Consider the following 20,488-nt stretch of genomic DNA (forward strand, 5'->3'; position numbering starts at 1 on the left):
TTCTGCAAACCTCACCTTTAACAGACATTATCCCTTTTATCTTCCTCACTTTTTAATAAATAGAACAGCTGAAAAGTAAGAGATTTAATGACTTGACTAAAATGGCTGTAGTAGCAAAGCTACTAATATAACCTACCATCTTATGGGTTGTGGATTCTCAGAAACTATAATGATGGTAATTCATTCAACAAATAGAATTCATGTGATAAGCACAAAATATTTTACTAGGTAGTAAGGAAAATACTAAGATTAAAAAAAAAACTCTTGCCCTAAAGAACTTCGTAATCTATTCTTTTTACTTTATAACACTGAGAGAGAAGAGAGAAAGGAAAAAGAGAAGAGACTACATCCAGCAATTTTATATTTTAAACTTAAATAATCACACACACACACACACACACACACACTTTCATAAATACATAAGGCATCTAACTACTTATTTGCTAGTCTGAACACTGCATTACTTTACGTGGGAAAGTGCATCAAAAATGGTGGGTTTTGATTTGAATAATATAATTTGGAAAACAGAAAGGGGAATTTCCAAATGTAATCAATGGCTGAAGCTAAGACATAAGATAAATGAGGCAAAAGCATACATGGAAGACAGAGAACAGATTTCTGGCCTATGTAACAAAGGAGAATACAATATTAGGCAGGACAACCCAGGCCCTGAAAGCCTTCGTTCTTTGCAGGGTTTTCTACAAGCAGGATGCCACATGGAGATAGTGAATAGTAAGGGGATAGGGAGGCTAGTACTAAGGAAGGCATACACTAGGTAAGAATAGTAGAAGACAGAAATGTTACAGATGAAAGATTGGGATCTGCGGTTTTCAGCTTTATAGAAAATGCAGCAAATTAAGTCTCTCTCATTGAAATCTCTATTAAAGTTCAGAAGCTCTGACTTTCAAAGGTTGCAAAGACTACATGCTTCCTTACCTTTAGAGATGTTAGCTGGCGTGCCCACATTTCTATTGTGGGAGGAAGATGCTCAAATCCACATTCCTGACTGTTAGCTTTATTATAACTCTGGAAGGGCCCCTTGCTCTGTTTGTATATTACTACTGGAGCTCTTGGATTACTTATAATTGAGTCGATCCTGGTTAAGATCTTTCAAGCAATAGTAAGAAAATAAAGTCAAAGCATTTAGGAAATGTTTACTTATGTTATTAAAAGTGTGAAAAAGAAGATTAATAATTCAATGTGACATTTTCCTTTAAGACTATCCTTTAAGGAGATCACTACTTATAAGCCTTTTGTTTTAATTTTAATCAACAATAAATATAGAAGTAATAACAAACAGGGTTACTCTTCACAGATTATGCAACAGAACCTAAAAGTAAATAGGATTTGAAATTATTTATGAATGATTTACTACATTATGTTTAAAAATGTTTTGTAAACTTAGTAATACTCAAAGAATACAAATAAATAACAAAACAAATAATAAAAGTTTAAACACCACTGTTTACATTCTGATTTAAAATAAGTTTTTTGTCACTGTTTAATACAGTTTGAAGTCAATATGCTTGTTCTTACCCTGTTCACCTCATTTTGCATCCCCCATTGCACAGGGTAAATGATTAGCTCAACTGGTGGAGTACTCAACTGGCACAGCAGAAGTATTGGGATTGATGCATGAAGGTTCCAACTTTGAGAGGCAGCATGGAGTAGTAAATAGGAAGACCAGATTGGACTCCTGCTGAAGTATATTTGCTTTGTAACCCAGGGCAAGTTATTCAACCTCTCAATACCCAAGGCAATTCTCTAAGACTATAAATTGTAGAGGTTATCAGCCTGCACTGGTAGAAGGAGTTTTCTCACTGTAGGAGTTCCTTATGGCCAATGAAAATCACAGGTCCGTGCCCTATCCCTATATAAAATTTCTAAATTTTTAAGCATTTTTGTAGCACAAGAGTACTGTATTCCTTTTTTTTTTTTTTTTTGGATAAAACCTCTGGTTTTTTTCGGGGAATCTCACAGTAAAGAAACTCCCTCTTGAAATTTGAATGGCCTAGGACAATTATAGGTTAAGTGACTTGCCCAGCATCACATAGGTAATATGTGTTAGAACCATGACTTGAACGAGCTCTTTCTACTTTACTGCTAACTTTTTAAGTATATAACTATACATGTGTGTTATATATCTATATTACATTTACATACCATAATCTATTTGGCCAATACCAACTGCTGAGATGCATAAGTAGCTTCAGTCCTAAACCATTACAGTAAAATGGTTATGAATATTTTTGTTCAGATATGTCTTTTTTCCCCCATTATCATTCAGACACAGCCCCAGCAAGTAGAATTACTGGGTCAAAAGTTATGATAGCTTAGTAATCTTATAATATGTGGTGAAATTACTCTCTAAAGAGCTCACACCACCTACTGCCCTGCCAACAATATAATAAAATGCTTGCTTTTCCTTTGGCCTTGATAACACTGAAATTTTGTAGCTATTTTATCAGTTGGTTTAATTTGTATTTCTTCTAATACTGGAAAACTTGGAACAGTTTTTTAACTGACTGACAACAATGAGTATTCTTTTATTTGAAAACTGTTCATATCCTTCGACCACATCTCCATTAGTGAGTGAATACTGCTCCTATTCATTACAGATAATGCACATCAGATTGTTTTATTTCAAATATTTTTCCCAATATACTTCTTTGCTTTTCATTTTGAAGTCAGTCCTACTTGTAATCCTGTTATTTTTGTATTCTAATCAAGCATCCATTTTATCTTCAATAATTTCTTCTTTTTGATAAACACCACAACTGAAAGGAAATACACTATTTATTTTTCTCCTGGTTTTAAAAAGTATGTGTTTCAATCATTGATTCAAATGAAATTTTTTGTAGATATATGGTATAATGTTCTAAGCTAAAACTATTTTTTGCCCTTCAACGATCCCATTTTCCCTTGTTTTCACTAAATAATGACTCCTTTCCTCAGTGTTTTTGAGTCTTGATTAGCCTTAATTAGCCTTAATTTGTTAAATGAGAGGCAGAGTGGTATAATGTCAGCCACTCAGTCAGCTAGTCAGTCAACTAGCATTTATTAAGCGCCTATGAAGTGCCAAGTACTGTGCTACTAGCTGAGGACACAAAGAAAGGCCAAAAACACCAGTCTTTGCTCTCAAAGAGCTCACAGTCTCATAGGAGAGACAACACACAAACAACTATATACAAACAAGATATATGCAGGATAAATCAGGGGTGGTCTCTGAAGGAAGGCACTAGGATGAAGGAGGACTGGGTGAGGCTTCTTGCAGGAAAGAAGAATTTTAACTGAGTTCTGAAGGAAGCTAGGAGGCAGAGCTGAGAGAGGACAGCATGGCAGACAGCCAATGAAAACTCTCAGAGTTGGATAGTGGATAGAATCCTGGTATTAGAATCAAAACAAATTGTGCTCAAGTCTAACACATGCGGACTGTCATCCTACGCAAGTGACTTAATCTCTCGGTGCTTCCACGCATTTCTCTAAGGCTAGAAGCTGCCCAGTAGGCACCAACTTGCATTTGGCAAAGGGAATTTATGCGCTGATAGTTCCCTATACCAACGAAATCATAAAGCTGGTCTAGTCTATTAAATATATTAGGTTCTATTTCTGTTGTTCTCCCTTTTTTTATCCAGTATCCATTTTTCTAATTTACAATTGCAAAATTCCTTTTAAAATCTGCATTTCATCCATTTAATTTTTCATGGGTCCTTCTGATATTCTTGGTGGCAGGAACAACTAAATATTTTATCAAACCATCTCACATCAAGATATACCTGACAGTGCAGCTAAATAGCCACTAATGATGATAGCTTACAAGCTCTAACAATTCATCAACCCATACTCATCCTCTTGCAAAGATAAGCATTCAGGGACTCTTGCTTAAAGTAAATTAACAATGCAGCAATGGCGTAGACTGCTTAGAAGTTGAGACAAAATATGTTTGCGGCCTACTTTTTATTAGCTATGGTCTCAACCCTTGTGTTTATTTTAAGTATCATCTCTCAAATTATTCCTATATCCTTACTAAGAGGTCAGCTTTATGGTATGGTAGTAAAAATGACTTGCTTTAAACTGCCCATTCTTATTTAATTTGATTTAAAATGTTTAGTAAGTACCTGTTTATGAAAGGCAAAACGGTTGTCCAGGACACAAAGACATTTAAGACACTGTCATGTCTCAAACGAGTTAAGAATCAAATTTTTGTTGTTCAATCGTTTCAGTCATATCTGACTCTTTGTAACCCTGTGATTGTTGATTTTAAATTCTCATAACACTGCTTTATACTTCTCTCTCCTATTAGAACATCAGCTCTATATGAGCATGTGTATTAAAACAAAATAGCATTAATTTTTTTGTGTAACAGTAACAACTTGCCCTTACATAGTACATTATGCTTATTTGTTGAACTGAACAAGAGAAAACACTAAGGCTAAAGAAGGTATGAAAGATAAGCTTTCTTAATTTTACCATCTAAGATTAAACTCTTAAAGGGGAAGAGAGAAAGAGGGAAAATTTAGGAGCAAATTTAGGAGTAAAGGAAAAATTGGTGACATCATAGGCAAGGGAAGGCAGGACAGACATACATATTTCACAAACACTAAGTTCTAACTGTTCATTATGCAACTGTCATCAATTTGCTGAAAACTCAAATGCATTTACTTCCTATTTAGTACCTTGAAGTATTTCTGGTCAAACAGGGCCTGGCGCTGGCTTTCTATTTTGCTGATCTCAGAATATTTGTTGTCTAAGTTCTCAGATTTATCTTCTCTGATGAGTTCCTGTAATCTAAATACCAAAAAAAAAAAAAAAAATCAGTCCACACAAAATTCCTCTAGAGGACAATTAGCTATAAAACACCAAGGTGTCTAAGAAATAAAACAATAATCAGATTAGATTTATATCACTTAGATAATATGATTTAAAGTAAAACTTTACTCTCAAAATATGAATCTCACCACCTGTCATATTACTTTTAGATCCCAAAGACGTCTTTCTTTAATAACTACCTTATAAAATGCAAATACTACTGGGAAGGCCATATCTTAAACGATCAACAGATAGGTTGGACAACTTGATTTATAATCACAGATTCTTAAGATTTGGAAGGACACTTGATAAGTCATGTGGTTCAATCTCCCTTCCATCTAATACAAGAATAACCTCTACTATATCTCCAAAAGATGTTCATCCAACCTCTGTTTAAAAGTTTCCAGGGACATAGCTCATCACTCTCAGAAGCATGCCATTCCACTGTCAAACAGCTCTTAAAAGTTATAATGTTCTTATTTTTATTGTCCTGAGCGTAATTTTTTCTTTAAAAAAATTAGTTTATGTCTTTTGTTTTTATATCCATCATTTCCCAATATGCCCCCTCACACACATACACCCAATGAGCCCTATCTTATAACAAAGAAAAATAGTTAGAAACAAAAGACATAGTACCAACATCTGACAATAAATGCAACATTCTGCATCTATTCTAACAGATGGAGGAAGATGCGTTTTCTCATCTGATTTTTCTGTGGGGCCAAGATTGGTCAGTACAATTACTCAGCTTCCTTTTAACATTTTTTCATTTACATTATTGGAATCAAGTATAAATTCTCCTGATTTTGTTCACTTCATTCTGTACCCACTCATACAAATCTACCTACATTTCTCTGGATTCCTCGTATTTATGATTTCTTACAGAGCAATAATATTCCATTACATTTGTAGATCATGATCTGTTCAGTCTTTTCAATGATAAGCACACATTTGTTGCCAGTTTTTTGCTACTACAAAAGGTGCCAAGCAAAATTGCGTTTGTTTGTTTTTTTTTATTTGAAAGTCTCAGTATATTTCTTTAATCTCTAACAATTTTAGCCAGAATAACTGAAAATGTTTCTTGGAGGTGAGAATTTCTGTTGGGCATTGGAGGAATTACAGGATTTGCTTTGCCAATCAGGTAGTCAATAAGCATCTATTATGTGCCAGATAAGCACTGGAGATACAAATGTAAAAGCAAAGTCCCTGACCTCAAGAAGCTCACATTCTACCGGAGAGACATGTAAGTAATTATGTACATACAAAATATATAAGAGTAGATGCAGGGTAATCTCAGAGAAAAGACACTATTGGGGGAGGGAAGTAATGCAAAAAGTCTTTCTGTAGAAGGTAGGATTTAAACTGAGTACAGAAGGAAGCTAGAAAAGCTATGAGGTGGAGTTGTTACAGGAAAATATTCCAGACATGGGCCACAACCAGGCAAAGGGATGGAGTTGGGAGCGTCATATTCAAGCAGGCATACCTTGAAAGAGAATATGGTCTCTTTAATAAACATAATTACCACTCCTAATACCACCAACTCTAACAAAAAAAAAATTCTGTGGCTAGTATCACCTCCGTTTAATGTCATTTGTAACCCACCTACATATTTCATATCTAACCTGGTGCATCTAATATGAAATCATGTAGCCACATTAGATAAATAGATAACAAAGCAATAAAAGAAAGCAAAACAAAAACAACATAATAAATATATTTAAGTAAAATATAATTACTTTATGTTCTTCTTAAGTGCCTTCTCCAGTTTCTTCACCTGTTGTTTATAAAGTCTTAAATCATGCAATGAGGGCCTATTAAAAATAAATTGTTAAATATATTCAATTTTGCTAAGAAAACAAAAAAGATCAAGCCTAATAAAACATTCCCTAAATGCAACAGATTGGATATTAATAGAAGTCATTCATAATAAAAATAAAATTACATTTGTTCAAGATAGCACACTGTGTGGATGTTCAGAGGTGATCCAATGTGGGAAATCAAACCATGTAAATATTAGTAGCATATCACAGCTGAAAAAAAGAGTATCTCAAATATCGCTTATCCAATATCCATACTTCACCTCATGTATTTCTCCATACTTCCCACAATCAATCAATATATATTTATTAAGTGACTATACTGTGCAAGGCTCTGGAGATACAAGTACAAAGGTATACCTAATTCTCCCTCTCTACTCTTTGAATTCGTTCTTCTTCAATCTAGATGCCTTCATCATTATTTCCCCTTCCCTAAACCTGAACTCTTGTTTCCCTGAGATACACCAGCAGGATCTACAGTTGGGATGGCTAAAGAGGGAACATTCAACAGATTCCAAGTCTGATAACTTACACTTTTCTCACCTGCTTTCTAAATCTTTGCGGAGATTCTGATTTTCACATGAAAGTTTATCGTTCTTGGCTTTGACGTCTCTAAGTTGATTCTGGAATGACTATAACACATATCACACAGAGTCAATAAATCTGTGAATTACTACCTAATGTTTAAAGTAAATTTTCATTAGTCATGGATTCTCCATACCATGAGGAGGTTTTTATAATGTGGTGTACCATCCAGATCTACAAAGTCCTCTTTTCCTCCTTCTTCCATATCTGTATCTTCTTTACAGTGCCTATGAAACAAAAGGTAAGCCTCTTCTGAAAATTCTTTATGTACAAAGGTATAATTTAGCTAATAAAAATCAAGCCAATTAAATAATAGTTAAATACATTCAATATAAATTAAAATTAATTCTCCAAAAAAATATCATTTTCCAGTTGCTCTTGCTCAGGAGTGAGTAGATTTGCTTTCTAATGGAGAGTTGTTACATTGCTATTTCCTTCCATGCCCTTAATTCATCATGATAAACAGCCAAACTCTTCTGGTTGACCAACAGCACCTTCAAACTAAATAGTTAAAGCCTGATCGATGATAAAAGATCAGCTTAAATATCTGATACCATACTCCTGTGGTTTTTAAACTCTCAAGATCTTTACAGCTATATTGTCAATTAAGGTGCAGAGTAAATTGTAATGTATTAAGACAGAGATTTCTTCAAATGTATGCCTTCTACACATAATCTTCTGTTTAGTTTTGCCAAAATCTTTATAGGTTCTAATGGAGTAAGAGTTTGATTCTAAGCAGAACCTGTGTCCCTTTGCTTCCAATATAATATGGGGTTCTTACTATTCAGTACTCCTACACATTTTGCCTTTTTCCTCCACTGACATGTGGAAAGCTCAGTAGGTCCAACAACGATATCAGCACTTCTAACATTATGAGTAGCAATAAAGGTACATATCGAGAAATTCTGCCTTAACTTTAACCAGGTAGATTGACATTTTTCCTTGGTTTAAACATCATACCCAAAGAGAAGTCAGGGGAGAGTCACAGAGGAACTCTGCCTCTCCTCCTAGAGATCACTCATTTTACTTCTTTTTATTCCTAAAACAGTATTTTTGAACATCATTTCCACCAAGTGGATAGCATAGAATATAACAAGTATTCTACTGAATACATTTCCTGCTAAGATGTGTCTATACCATCTCAGAATAAATTCATCCTAACCTAATAGATTTTTTATTCCTGTGTTATTTTTCCAATTACTTAATTTGTTTAATTCTAACAGGTTAAGGAAATACTAGCACAAACATTAGCAGCCTATCACATATAATCCCATCTGCCTTCAACAGGTAAAAAGCAGGCAAAGTGACGCTGATATGCAATCATTTTACATTCTTTTTTTCCCTCTCTTCCTAAGCTACGAACCGTGTTAGTAACTAACTGGTTAGCCCTGTGCTGACAATGTCTTTTGCCTTATTTCTTTTTTTTTCCTCAGGTGGACCCTCAGACCATCTCATACCAAAGATTCCTTCCCTCTTGGTGGGAAAATTCTACCTACTCTTGTACTTATCTATCAGTGGCATTCAGAAAGCTACTCTGTACAGAACTCTGGAAGTTCTGTAAATTGGATATCTGTCAAAGAGGTCCTATACCTCCAAGGATCAGTGGCAAAAAAAAATCTTGACTTCCCTAGTTCTGTAAATGGTACTACTATTCTCTCAATTAACAAAGCTCAAAACTTGAGAGCTGTCTTTTATTCATCCCTATCCTTTATTCATCATATTCAATCAATTATCAATTACTGTTGAATAGTCCTTCAAAACATCTTTTAACTACATCTTTTAATTTCCATCCTCCCTGCTGCCACCTACCCGTTCAAGCCTTTATTACCTCAGCATAGACTATTCCGATAGCCTCTTAACTGGTCTCCCTAATTACCATTTCTCCCAAAAACCTGCATGTCACTATCAGATTGTTCTGATACTTTGATGGATCCATAATTATCATCAGTGTGGGCGTGCCATCCATTGGTGATAATTACAATCCTTCCACACCTTCTGATCCTGTGCAATTTTTGTCTATGTCTTCCTATAAACCTCCTACAGAGGATCAACCCAATGTGCTAGAAATCTTCCTTTGGTTCTTTAAGTCTTTTTTGTTGTTGTTATTCAGTTGTTTCAGTCATGTCTGACTCTTCATGATCCCATTTGGAGTTTTCTTTGCAAAGACACTGGAGTGCTTTGCCATTTCCTTCTCTAGTTCATTTTTACAGATGAGGAAACTGAGGCAAATCAGATTAAGTGACTTGCCCAGGGTCACACAGCTAGTAAGCATCTGAAGCTGGATTTAAATTCAGATCTTCCTGTCTTCAGGCCTGATGCTCTATCCATTGTGCCACCTAGATCTAAGATCCACAACTCCATTTCCACTCACATTTCTTTCATGATGACTTATGACATATCTCATAGACAAGTTATATTGGTGATAAGCCACAGCACACTTATGTCAACTTCCATTACCCTTTAGTTTACCTGATATTGTGATTATTCTGAGATTGCAGGCTTTCATAATTCACAGTCATATGGTATGACTGAGAGAATACTGGAGTTCCATAGGAGAGCTTATGCTGGAGATCACTGAAAGCACTGTTTTCCCAACTGCAATCTAGCCCAATTTCCTATTCTTATTCACTTCTCAGTCCAGTTCATTATCTGTCTAAAGGGCTTATCACACACACACACACACACACACACACACACACACACACACACACACAGTCATGTCCAACTCTGTGATCCCATGGAATTTTCTTAGCAAAGATACTTGCCATTTCCTTCTTCAGCTCATTTTACAGATGAAGAAACTGAGGCAAAATGGGTTAAGTCACTCCTCAAAAATCTTTACAGTGGTTCCTGACTATCAAGGCCTTACTCCCAACCTACATTTCTTGTCTTATCTCCCAGGTCTCTCCTTTATTCTAGCTTATGTGGTTTATTCCTTGCCTTCTGCATTCCCATTCCACACCTTGTTCTTTTGTGCTTATGGCTATACTGTTCAAAGCCAAACCTTTATAATGCCCTTCCTCTCCATCTACTCTACACCCTTCGAGACTCAGTTCAAATCCTCATCAAACCTTCCCTGGCTGCTCCAGCACAGAATGACCTCTCCCTCTGAACTTACTGGCTGTGCCATTCATTTGGCTATTGTGGGGCATCTTTCCATTGTTTTTTTTTCAATTATGTATTGTTACTGTTTAAACATTTTCCACAAGTTTCTATCTTGTTTCCCCAAGTAGATGCTAAACTCCATGAGGATCTTATACTTTTTTGTATCCACTATTGTCACCCTGCACATCACTATATATACACTAAGTGCTCAACTTGAGATGAAAATCCAAATTAAGTGCAAATGAAGATTATTTAATACATGACTTCAAAAGTGATACAGTTTTCTTGGTCAGATGATACAAGTAATTACGACCATCATTACTGTTTTCCAAGAGCCCAACGAGATGTCAAATGAAACCTCTGCCACCATGCAGTTCAGACAAGTCACAAAATCAATGCTCTAATTGTAACATTTATAAAAAGCAGAAAATCCTACCTATGGGCATATAATGCTTATAAAGTGCATTGATGTCCTCACATTAAAGGCACTTTATGGGATACTGGCCTCCAAACAGAATAGACCCATCTCCTTAGATTATTTTTGCATTGAATATGCTTTAGTTGCTTTAAGTTGGCAAAAGCATATTCTTTGGGTTCATTCCTTAATCAGAGATAACAATTCTGTTCATATATGCAAATCTGATTTTTCATTTTTCACTTTTGAGTTTTATCTTTACATGATACCTGTATCATTACTAGACATTTTGTTAAATGTCCAGTTTAGAGATATACATCAAATAAGCACTGAATAAAGACTGCCTGAGTATAAATATTGAAATGGATGCAACTGTGATTAAAGCCAACAAACAAAAAAGAAAAGCTTGTTTTTACTATTAGCAACAGACTAGTGATTTACCAAGTATACAGAATTTTAACATTCCTGCATAAGGCCACTCTAAGAGTTTCTTCAAGAACCTTATTGTGGTGTCAAATGCTGGTCAACTTACAAAATTTCAAAAGACAGCATGAAAATTTAAACAACCATTTTACCTAATACTTTTTTCTTATTTTTCTTAAAATTGGATTTAATTCTACCTTAGTTCCTTTTGAATTTTCCTAATTTTGGATTCATAATAATCAATCAGGATAAGCAACCTGGAAAAAATAAAATACATTCAAAGTTTTCCTGAATGCTACATTACAATATGATTTTTGATATATGATTTCAAAATTAAGTAACAATTTTGTTAACAAATGAATATAACAGTTTGTTCTATTTAATATCCCATTGCCAGAGCAATGTTAGATGAAAATTCTCAGTTTATATATTAAGATCAACACAGAATTTAAAGCCTTAAAACCAGAATCCTTTTTTAGACTTTTTCTAATCACGTTAACCTAAATCTTAAAGAAATAATGCCCATCACTTTTAATTTCATGATCACTAATGTAATTTCTAGTGTCAATTTCTCTAATTTTTAAGACATAAAATGACATACTTTTGATATAGAATTTTGCTGAAATGAGACAAAGGAAAGAGTCATTTGCCTTGTTTTTAATCTTTTATATAAGATAAGCCCTTCTCAACTGTTCAAAAAATTTACCAGATTTATGTTAGCACAACATTCCCAATTAAGATTGTAAGAGGTTTAAGTAAATTGTCAAATAAACTATCACTTATCAATTTGTTAAAATATTTTAACAAACTTATAAATTTTAAATAATTTAAATGGAAATGACTAATCTTTTCTACATACATTAAGAAAAGGTTGACAACGCAACAGTATCACTTCCATAATTCATCAATAAAAAGTAGTCTTGAGTGTCATAATTTCTAAGCTAGGATTAGAAAGCTATTGGAATCGAAACATTGCTTAGAAGCCTCAAAACTCAATGATAGAGCTACAGTAGTTACTAACAAGATTTTAGAAACTTAACAATAATCCTTATCAATCTTGGTGCCAAAGAACAGAGAATGAAACATCTCTCCTGTTGGTATAAACACTGGGGACAATGGGTACAGAACATGCACACTCTGTTGGTTTCAGGTTTTTCTTTGTTACAAGGGAAAGTTCAATGAGATGGAAGGTAGAGGTCAAGGTCATGGAAATTGAGTGGGGGAACATTTATTTGTAAACGACTAGGATGAAAAATAAAAGGCACCAATAAAATGTATTTGAAATAAAAAAATTAAACTCAGAATTCAAAAAATATATTCTGAACAAGTTCACCATACAATATGGAGCTGCTCTCAAACTATTTTCTTTATTGTTTATCAAATTTAAACTTTTTTCATCTAAATTCTAGAGATTATAATGCTTTACATTATAAATGAGAAACTTCTGTCCAAAGTAGGAAATTTAACCAATTCAATCTCATTTAGCACAACTTAATGCCTATAAAATTTCAGGCTAAATGCCTCATACCCACATACTCATTCAAGATCAATCATTAAAAATTCTCTTATCAGAGAAGGAAAGGTTCTTACAAGACCACATATTTTTCCAAATGCAATAACCACAGCAGGATGAGAGAGGGTAGAAAGGTGAAGGGCAGAAGGAGGCAGTTGTGATTGGCGAGGATTCACTGTAAATCTCGCTGCCGGAATAGAGATGTTTGACCTTCTCCAAGCAAGGAAGGAAGATGGCACCAAAAGGCCAGAACCTAAAAAGTAGAGTCTATATAGAACAGGAACTGAACAAGGAGGAAATGTTGGCTTTGTCCTCTTCTTTATTCTCCCAGTGCTCCTTTATTTTACTCATATTTTTTTTCATCCCTGCTTTCATTACTCTTTCTCACAATATTGATTATTTTGTCTTGCTACAAATATTTTTGTTGTTTCTTTTGTTGAATAAAATGTGTTTCCTGTTCTTATTTTAAAAGCCAGATGTGCTAAATATTTTACATTTATCTCTCTCTTTCAAAAAACTAATTTCAGTTTTCATTTACAAGTGTTCTTGGTTTGCTTTTTTTTTTCCCCAGTGATCCCTGAAAGAGAAAAGTCTTCACTACTGTTCAATATAAATAGGCAAACCAATTCACTTAACAGCTACGTGAAATCGAATTTTAAAAATCATAACAGACCAAAATTTAAATCAAAGTAGATTTTAAAAATCATAGTAAGGGTGACTATGTATTAATTTAACTAGAAAACTTTACTGTTTATCCACGACAGTCTGCGTTGCTTGTTTGCAAAGTCGGTTAAAAACTCTTTTCTGAGTGGCAGCACGAAGTTCTTCTTCTTTCCGTAATTTGTGAATTTCCTTTTGCAAACAAGAAAGAGTTTTTTGTTGCTCCATCCATTTTTGTTCACACTGATGGTATTTTGCCTGTAGAACAAAACAAAACAAAACAAAACAAAGCTACCAATTATGGCATGTATGTGACATAGTGTTTGGAAAATGGTGTTTTCCAAAGACACTATTTCTACAGTTAATACCACCCACCTTCTCTGCATATTCCTGCTGCTAACCTAGCTTCAACTCCAAAAACATAAAAAGGTTAATTACACATTCTTGTCAAAATATTTGTTTTGTTTAAAATACAATTAAAGTGACAAAATGATAATAAGAAAATATATTAAGTGTTTTATAGAAGAGAAGGACCACAGAAGAGGAATGAGGAGTAAGGGTAGCGTGCTCAGGTCCAAGGATGGGAAGAAGAAAGTTTATCAATAGTATCTATAATAACCTAGCTAGCTTAACCTTAGTTTTTCAGAATGTATCACCTTATTATTCATAATCATTTTATCTCAAAGAATAGAGATCAAGGAAATGGGAGTCCTTTTCCTTAAGGAAACAGAAAAACAGGATTTATTGGACACTTACAGGAGGAGAGCCACAAGAATACCATAAGAATGGCAGGCTGGGGGGCAGCTAGGTGGCGCAGTGGATAGAGCACTGGCCCTGGAGTCAGGAGGACCTGAATTCAAATCTGGCCTCAAACACATAACACTTACTAGCTATGTGACCCTGGGCAAGTCACTTAACCCCCACTGCCCAACCAAAAAAAAAAAAAAAAAAAAAGAATGGCAGGCTGGCAGAGTCCAGGTTAAGGAAATCAAAGGATGAACAGTATCTAATAATAATAATATGTAGCATTTATATAGCACTTTAAGGTTTGCAAAATATTTTATAAATATTATCTCATATGGGCTTCAGAACAATTTTGGGAGGTAGACGATATTACTATTTCCATTTTATAGATGAACAAGCTGAGGCAAAGAGAGGTTAAATGACTTGCCCAGGGTTACACAGATTAGTGAGTTATCTGAGGCTGGCTGTGAACTGGCAACCTAGCTGCTTAGGAGTACTACTAATACTAGAAGTATTTAGAGGTTTCCAACAGAGATTGGAGAACCACTTAGGATCCAAGATTTGGAACCAGAGGAATCCTCTCAGAGGTCACCAAGTATATAAAAAGTTGAGGAAACTGAGGCCAGGGAATTTAGATGACTTGCCCAAGGTCATATGGGATTGCTGTAGAAGTAATTACTTGTTAGAAGACTATGTAGCAGAAGGCGCTGGAGGAGGATTTGAACTGAATAAGGAGAAAGTAATTATAAAGGTGACTGGAATTGTAAAGAAGGCCAGAAATTGAATTTCGGAAAATTTAAGAAAAAGTTAAAGAAGCATGAGTTGAAATGAAGGAGGGGGAGAAGGGCTTAATTTCAAAAACAGTTTAATATGAAAAAGAAATACCAAAAAGAAGCTGAAGAAATTAAAGACTTAAGAAGAGGGTTGATAAGACAGGGTGGCTAAGTAACAAAAACTGGTAGGACAAGAGGAAAATAGGTGTAGCTGTCACACTGTTGGGAGCTTCTAAAGAGAATGCCAAGATGTTAATGAGAAGAGCTGTAATCACTCACAAGCAGATTAAATGGCAAAGAGTGATATCAGTTCCATTATATGTGGACAGATGGGGAAATTTTACAGTACTCCGCAATGAGTGCACAACATCTGTATTTCTGACACGGCCAATAAGGACGTACAGGGCAGTCACTCTACAACCAACTCAGATTTTTAAAAGACATGTACAGAAGATGGAAAGAAGAACAGATAATAGATTGTAAACATGAATGTATGGAATAGCACTACATGAATAACGATAACGTCAAGAGTGCTAAAGCTCAGAATGAACTGAGACTAGCTAAAGACAACAAAAAGGATTTTTTTTAAAGCTATAATAAGGAAAAGAGAAGGTTCAAATAAGGAATAGAACCACTGCTTGGGGTGGATGGAACAATAATTAACCAGAAAGGTTCTGTAGAACTGTTCAATTCTTTTGTTTCTGCTTTCTTTGCCAAAGACATCTTTGGACTAGAAAGAACAGAATAAAATGACTAATTGGGAATTGATAACTAAGATAAGCAAGAAAATAGCAAGAAAGTGCCCAGGGGCCCTTATGAATTTCAACTTTTTGTGTACTGAAAAAACTGGCAAATATTACTGCTGAGCCACTAGTGACATCTGAAAGATTGTGGAGAATGGGAAAGAAACCATGGATATAGAGAAGGACAAATATCCTAATCTACAAAAAAGAGAAGTAAGCAGAGATCCTAACTTATATTCCTGTGGAATTTATCATTCACAAAAAATAAAATGGGTAATTTTGGCTGTATGAAATTAAAAACCTTTTGCACAAATACAAAATTTTTTTAAAAACGAATAAAAATGGAAGTGGTTTATTGGGGGGGGTACAATTTATATTAAATATCTCTAAGAGGTGCCTAATATCAAAAGTACATAGGAAACTGATGTCAGCATACGGCTAAAACACATTCCTTGATGCATAGGTAGTTATGAACAAACAGTTCTCAAAGGAAGAACTGAAAACCATTAGCAGCCATATGAAAGAATGCTCAAAATCACTAATAAGAAGAGAAATGCAAATCAAAACAAACAACTAAAGTTTTTACCTCCTACCCAGCAATTTGACAAAGATGACAAATGATAGTACTAGTCAATGCTGGCAAGATTGTGGAAAGACATGCACTCGAAAACACCGTTGATGGAGCTGTGAACTAGACCAACTAGTCTAGTGAAGTAATCAAAACATCCTTTTGACACAAATATCCTATTGCTAGGTATATCAAAGAAGTCAGTGGAAAAAAAGAAGGATCTCATATACACTAAAATATTTACAGCACCACCTTCTTTAGTAACAATGAACTGGAAACAAAGCAGATGCCTACTGAGTGGGGAATGCCTAAACAAGTTGTACTACATTGATATAATAGAATATTACTGTGCTACAAGAAATGATGAATGTGATGAATACAGAGAAGAATGAGAAGATATGAACCGATACAAAGGTAGCAGGAAAACAATATACGCAATGACTACAATAAAGTAAATGGAAAAAGTAACAACAGAAGAAACTGAATTCTGTGAAATTATAATGACCAAGATAGTCTTTAATCAATTAACAACTAATCAGCGAACATTCATTAAGGGGCTACTTACTATGTGCCTGCTCTCACAGAGCTTACATTCTGACATTAGAGACCTTTAACTCTCATAGCACAAAGAAGAAATATGGGAATATTTCCTCCCTTCTTGGAAGAGGCAAAGGACAATGAGTGTGGAACAGTGAGTGTAAACCATGCCAGACTTAGGTGAAACACTGGTTAGTTTCGCTGACCTCCCTCTTTTTTTATCTTTTGTCATATGGAACGGTTTACTAGAAACAGGAAAAAGAGAGATATATTGGGAAATGCTGGTGTGTAAAAATATCTTCAGCATCAACAAGCATTTATTAAGCATTTACTATGTGCCAGACACTGTGCTGATCACTAGGGATACAAAAAGAGGCCAAAAACAGTCCTAGCTGACAAACTGCTCACATCCTAATGTAAAAGATGACATGCAAACAATAATGTACATAAAAGATAAACAGTGTAAGTGGGAGGTGAGTTCAGAGGGGAGGCACTAGGATTAGGGAGAACTGAGAAAGACCTCTTCCTCTTGAAATAGTTGTAATTTGAGCTGAGAAATTTTTTTAATTCTCAAAATAAAATATACCAATACAAATTTTTTTCAAAAGATTTTTAAAAAAATTAACAGTGTCCATAACAGGGTAAATGATCATTAAGCTATTCTCAGCTCTCATAAGTTCTGTTTTCACTTTGGGGGACCAAGTTTTAAAAGAGACACTGACAAACTAGAACATTCAGAGGAAGCCAACAAGGATGACAAGAACTACAGGCTATGCCATAGAAAACTGCCTGAAGGAAATAAGGATGTTTAGTTTGAAGATGAGAAAATTTATGAAAGACATGAGAGCTGCTACCAAATATCTGAACAGCTGTCAGAAGAAACAGGGATCAGACACATTCTGCTTAGTTCCTAGAGGGTAGAAATAGGAGCAATGGGTAGAAGTTCCAGAAAATAGGATTTTAAACAGATAGAGGGGGAAACTTCCTAATTGTTATATCTGTCAAAAAAAAAAAAACTAGAAAGGGGTCTCAGGAGATAATGGGTTCTTCATCACTGCAGGTCATAAAGCAAAAGCAGGATACCCACTTGTCAGGGATGTTACACAGGAAAAGTAAGAAGGGGTATTTCTGTTCATAAATAAAATGGATTAGATGACCTCTAAGGTCCTATCTTCCTAGTCTATGATTATAGGGGTAAGAAAATTCTGGGCATATAAAATGGAACTCTTTTTTTGAAATGCTAATGATAAATGAGAGCAACTGTATATTAAGGGAGATAAAATATCCACCCTAACTGACCAAATGAAACCACCATGAAACAATAAAACTAGACAGGCAAACAGCATTTACTTCCATTTCATCTCAATGACCAAAGAAAAATACAGTGCCTTCCCTTTAAAAAAAAAGAAATCCCTTTTTTCATTCAAAAGGTAAAAGCACAAGCCTTTTAACCTACATGTGTTTAAAAACTTGGAGTAATGAAAATGACTGAAATTCAACTTTCTATGTAGATTAAAAACTTGATATTATTTGTTGTTTTATATATATAGAAACTTGTTATTGTCATTAGTAGATTATGTTATATATATGTGTGTGTGTATATACATATACATTAGTAGAATTTATCTTTAAAATCCACTAAGTTTTAGTGAATTTGGGGAGGGCATACATCTTTTCTGGGACCCACTTCAGTATTTATTTCCTTTTTTTTTTTGGCTAGGCAATGGGTTAAGTGATTTATTTCATTTTCTAAAAGAAGAAAACTCTAATTTCCCACTTTAGAAGGTGCGGGGCAGAGAGCTACACTGTGAGAATTTGTTTTGCATGACTATGCATATTAGAAGGCTTTGGTTTTGTTTTTTTCCACTGACAGGGGAAGTGGGAGAGAGAGAAAATATATGCTTGTTAACTGGCTAACAAATAAAAGACAGTGTGCTGTTAACTACAAAGGACTATTTCATGTACCAACATTCTTAATTGCTATAAATTTTAGATTTTTGCCATGGGAAAAAACCTCTTAAAAGACAAGCAAGAGAAACAGCGTAGCACAGAGAACAGAAAGCTGGCCTTGGAGCCAGGAAGGTGTGGGATAAAATTCCACCTGAATCGAGTCCTTTAACTTCTTAGTGATCTAGGAAAACCTCCAAAATTTCAAGTTGCAGAGAAGGTGCAGACACTCATCAGTGGAGGGAATGTCTTCATCTAGAAGTTCTCTATATTGAAGAAATCACAGATCCAGTCCCCATACTAAACATACGTAACCTTTTGTAAAGAGTCCTCAAGTCTCCTCCTCGTCCTCCTCCCGTTGACTAATATAAGTTCTCATTCAATCCATCAAGAACTTATTAAGCACCTACTGTAAGGTAGACAATGGAGATATAAAGACAAAAAGCAAAGCCCTCCAGGAGCTTACACCAACCAGGGAGACAATATTTAAAGGTACATACAAAACTTACACAAAGCAGATGTAAAGTGACCTTGGAACAGAGGATACTAGCAGCTAGAGGGACCAGGAAACGTTTCATACAGAAGGTAACACTTCTTGAAGGAAGCCAAAGATTCCAAGATTCATTCAGGGAAAGAAGAAAGGCAAAATCTTTCACAGAACCTCTGACCTCCAAATTGCCTGTAGCCTCTGACCTCTCAGACCAGGACCAGGACCACTCAGAAATAGGAATCAGGATACAATAAGGCACAGAGTAAGTTGGTTCTAGAACCAAGAGATCATCTTTAGTACTATATAACTACTGCTATTTTGGAGGATTCCCTCTGATTTCCCAAACTCTGGACCTTGCCTGCCTAATGCTTCCTGCCTTGTCTACTCTCTTGATACCTGAATGTTGGTTTCCTTGACTCAAGGTATATTCTAGATTCCCCTGTGCCATGACTGCCTGAGGCCCATCACTAGCTGAAGTAGCGATGTACTCTGAGAGATGCAGGATGCGCCAGGCAAGTCAAACCACCACCATTATCTCTACCACCACCTCCCCTCAGACTCTAATAGAAACAGCCCACAACCTGAAATCCAAAGGCCTTGGGAAGAGCAGTGCATCTCACACCACAGGCACTACTTTTAGCCCAGGTCTACAGCTATTGCTGAGGGAAGCAGTGTCTGTTGGGGGACCCACATTCTTCAACACTACCAACATCAACTGCAGACCCCCTGCCTCCCATGGGAGGCCTACAATTCTGCTTCTAATCCAGCCAAGGAACCAGCATCCCAGGAAGCAATAGTCCCCTTCCTCCTCACCTTCACCCCCTCTCCTCTCATCCCACTCCAATCCCAAGAAGCAAGCTGCAGTGAACTACTGAAGACCCAGAAAAGCAACTTCTTGATGCCAAAGTCCTTGGCACTGTCAAATGGTCCAATATCAGAAACTGTTATCATTTATCCATGGAAATCACATTAAATATGAATTACCATCTACTTTGCCAATAACACCCTAAGGACCATGGGACCTTTCCTTCTAACTTGCAGCTGAAACCTGCTATAATGTGTTATTAGAATCTGAGCTCCTTAACACCAGGGAATGTATTCTTTTTTGATTTGTATCCTTTTACGCTCTGCCCATAGAAAGCACTTAATAAATGCTTTTTCATTCATCATTACTAAGGGCTTGAAGACACAAATGCAGCATATTTATGCTAGCATTTTAAGCAGCTAACATAAAGCCATTATTTTCTACCAAGTAACACAACATTTCATTCCTTCAGGTTCATAAGAACTCGGATCACAATGACAACTACTCCTTGCCTGGAATATTTTCCCTCCAAACCTCTGCTTCAGTGAGAGGGC

The 20,488-nt window shown here is 35.4% G+C and overlaps 1 protein-coding gene across 3 annotated transcripts in view; it reads right to left on the bottom strand.

Annotated features, from left to right (window-relative positions):
• The window catches only part of CEP70 (centrosomal protein 70), a 39,052-nt gene that overhangs the window by 6,634 nt on the left and 11,930 nt on the right, over positions 1 to 20,488 (bottom strand). For 2 of the 3 annotated variants that reach the window (XM_027845322.1, XM_027845319.1), the window contains exons 7-13: positions 13,416 to 13,585; positions 11,352 to 11,411; positions 7,348 to 7,438; positions 7,170 to 7,258; positions 6,546 to 6,620; positions 4,677 to 4,788; positions 937 to 1,107 (exon numbers count right to left, since the gene is read on the bottom strand). In XM_027845322.1, coding sequence (XP_027701123.1) covers positions 937 to 1,107; positions 4,677 to 4,788; positions 6,546 to 6,620; positions 7,170 to 7,258; positions 7,348 to 7,438; positions 11,352 to 11,411; positions 13,416 to 13,585 — 768 coding nt within the window. The remainder of the gene's footprint in view (positions 1 to 936; positions 1,108 to 4,676; positions 4,789 to 6,545; positions 6,621 to 7,169; positions 7,259 to 7,347; positions 7,439 to 11,351; positions 11,412 to 13,415; positions 13,586 to 20,488) is intronic. The other variant, XM_027845321.1, reaches the window with a different exon arrangement.

The sequence above is a fragment of the Vombatus ursinus genome, unplaced genomic scaffold, assembly GCF_900497805.2.
Source record: "Vombatus ursinus unplaced genomic scaffold, bare-nosed wombat genome assembly UNPS02014959.1, whole genome shotgun sequence".
Taxonomy (NCBI): Eukaryota; Metazoa; Chordata; class Mammalia; order Diprotodontia; family Vombatidae; genus Vombatus; species Vombatus ursinus.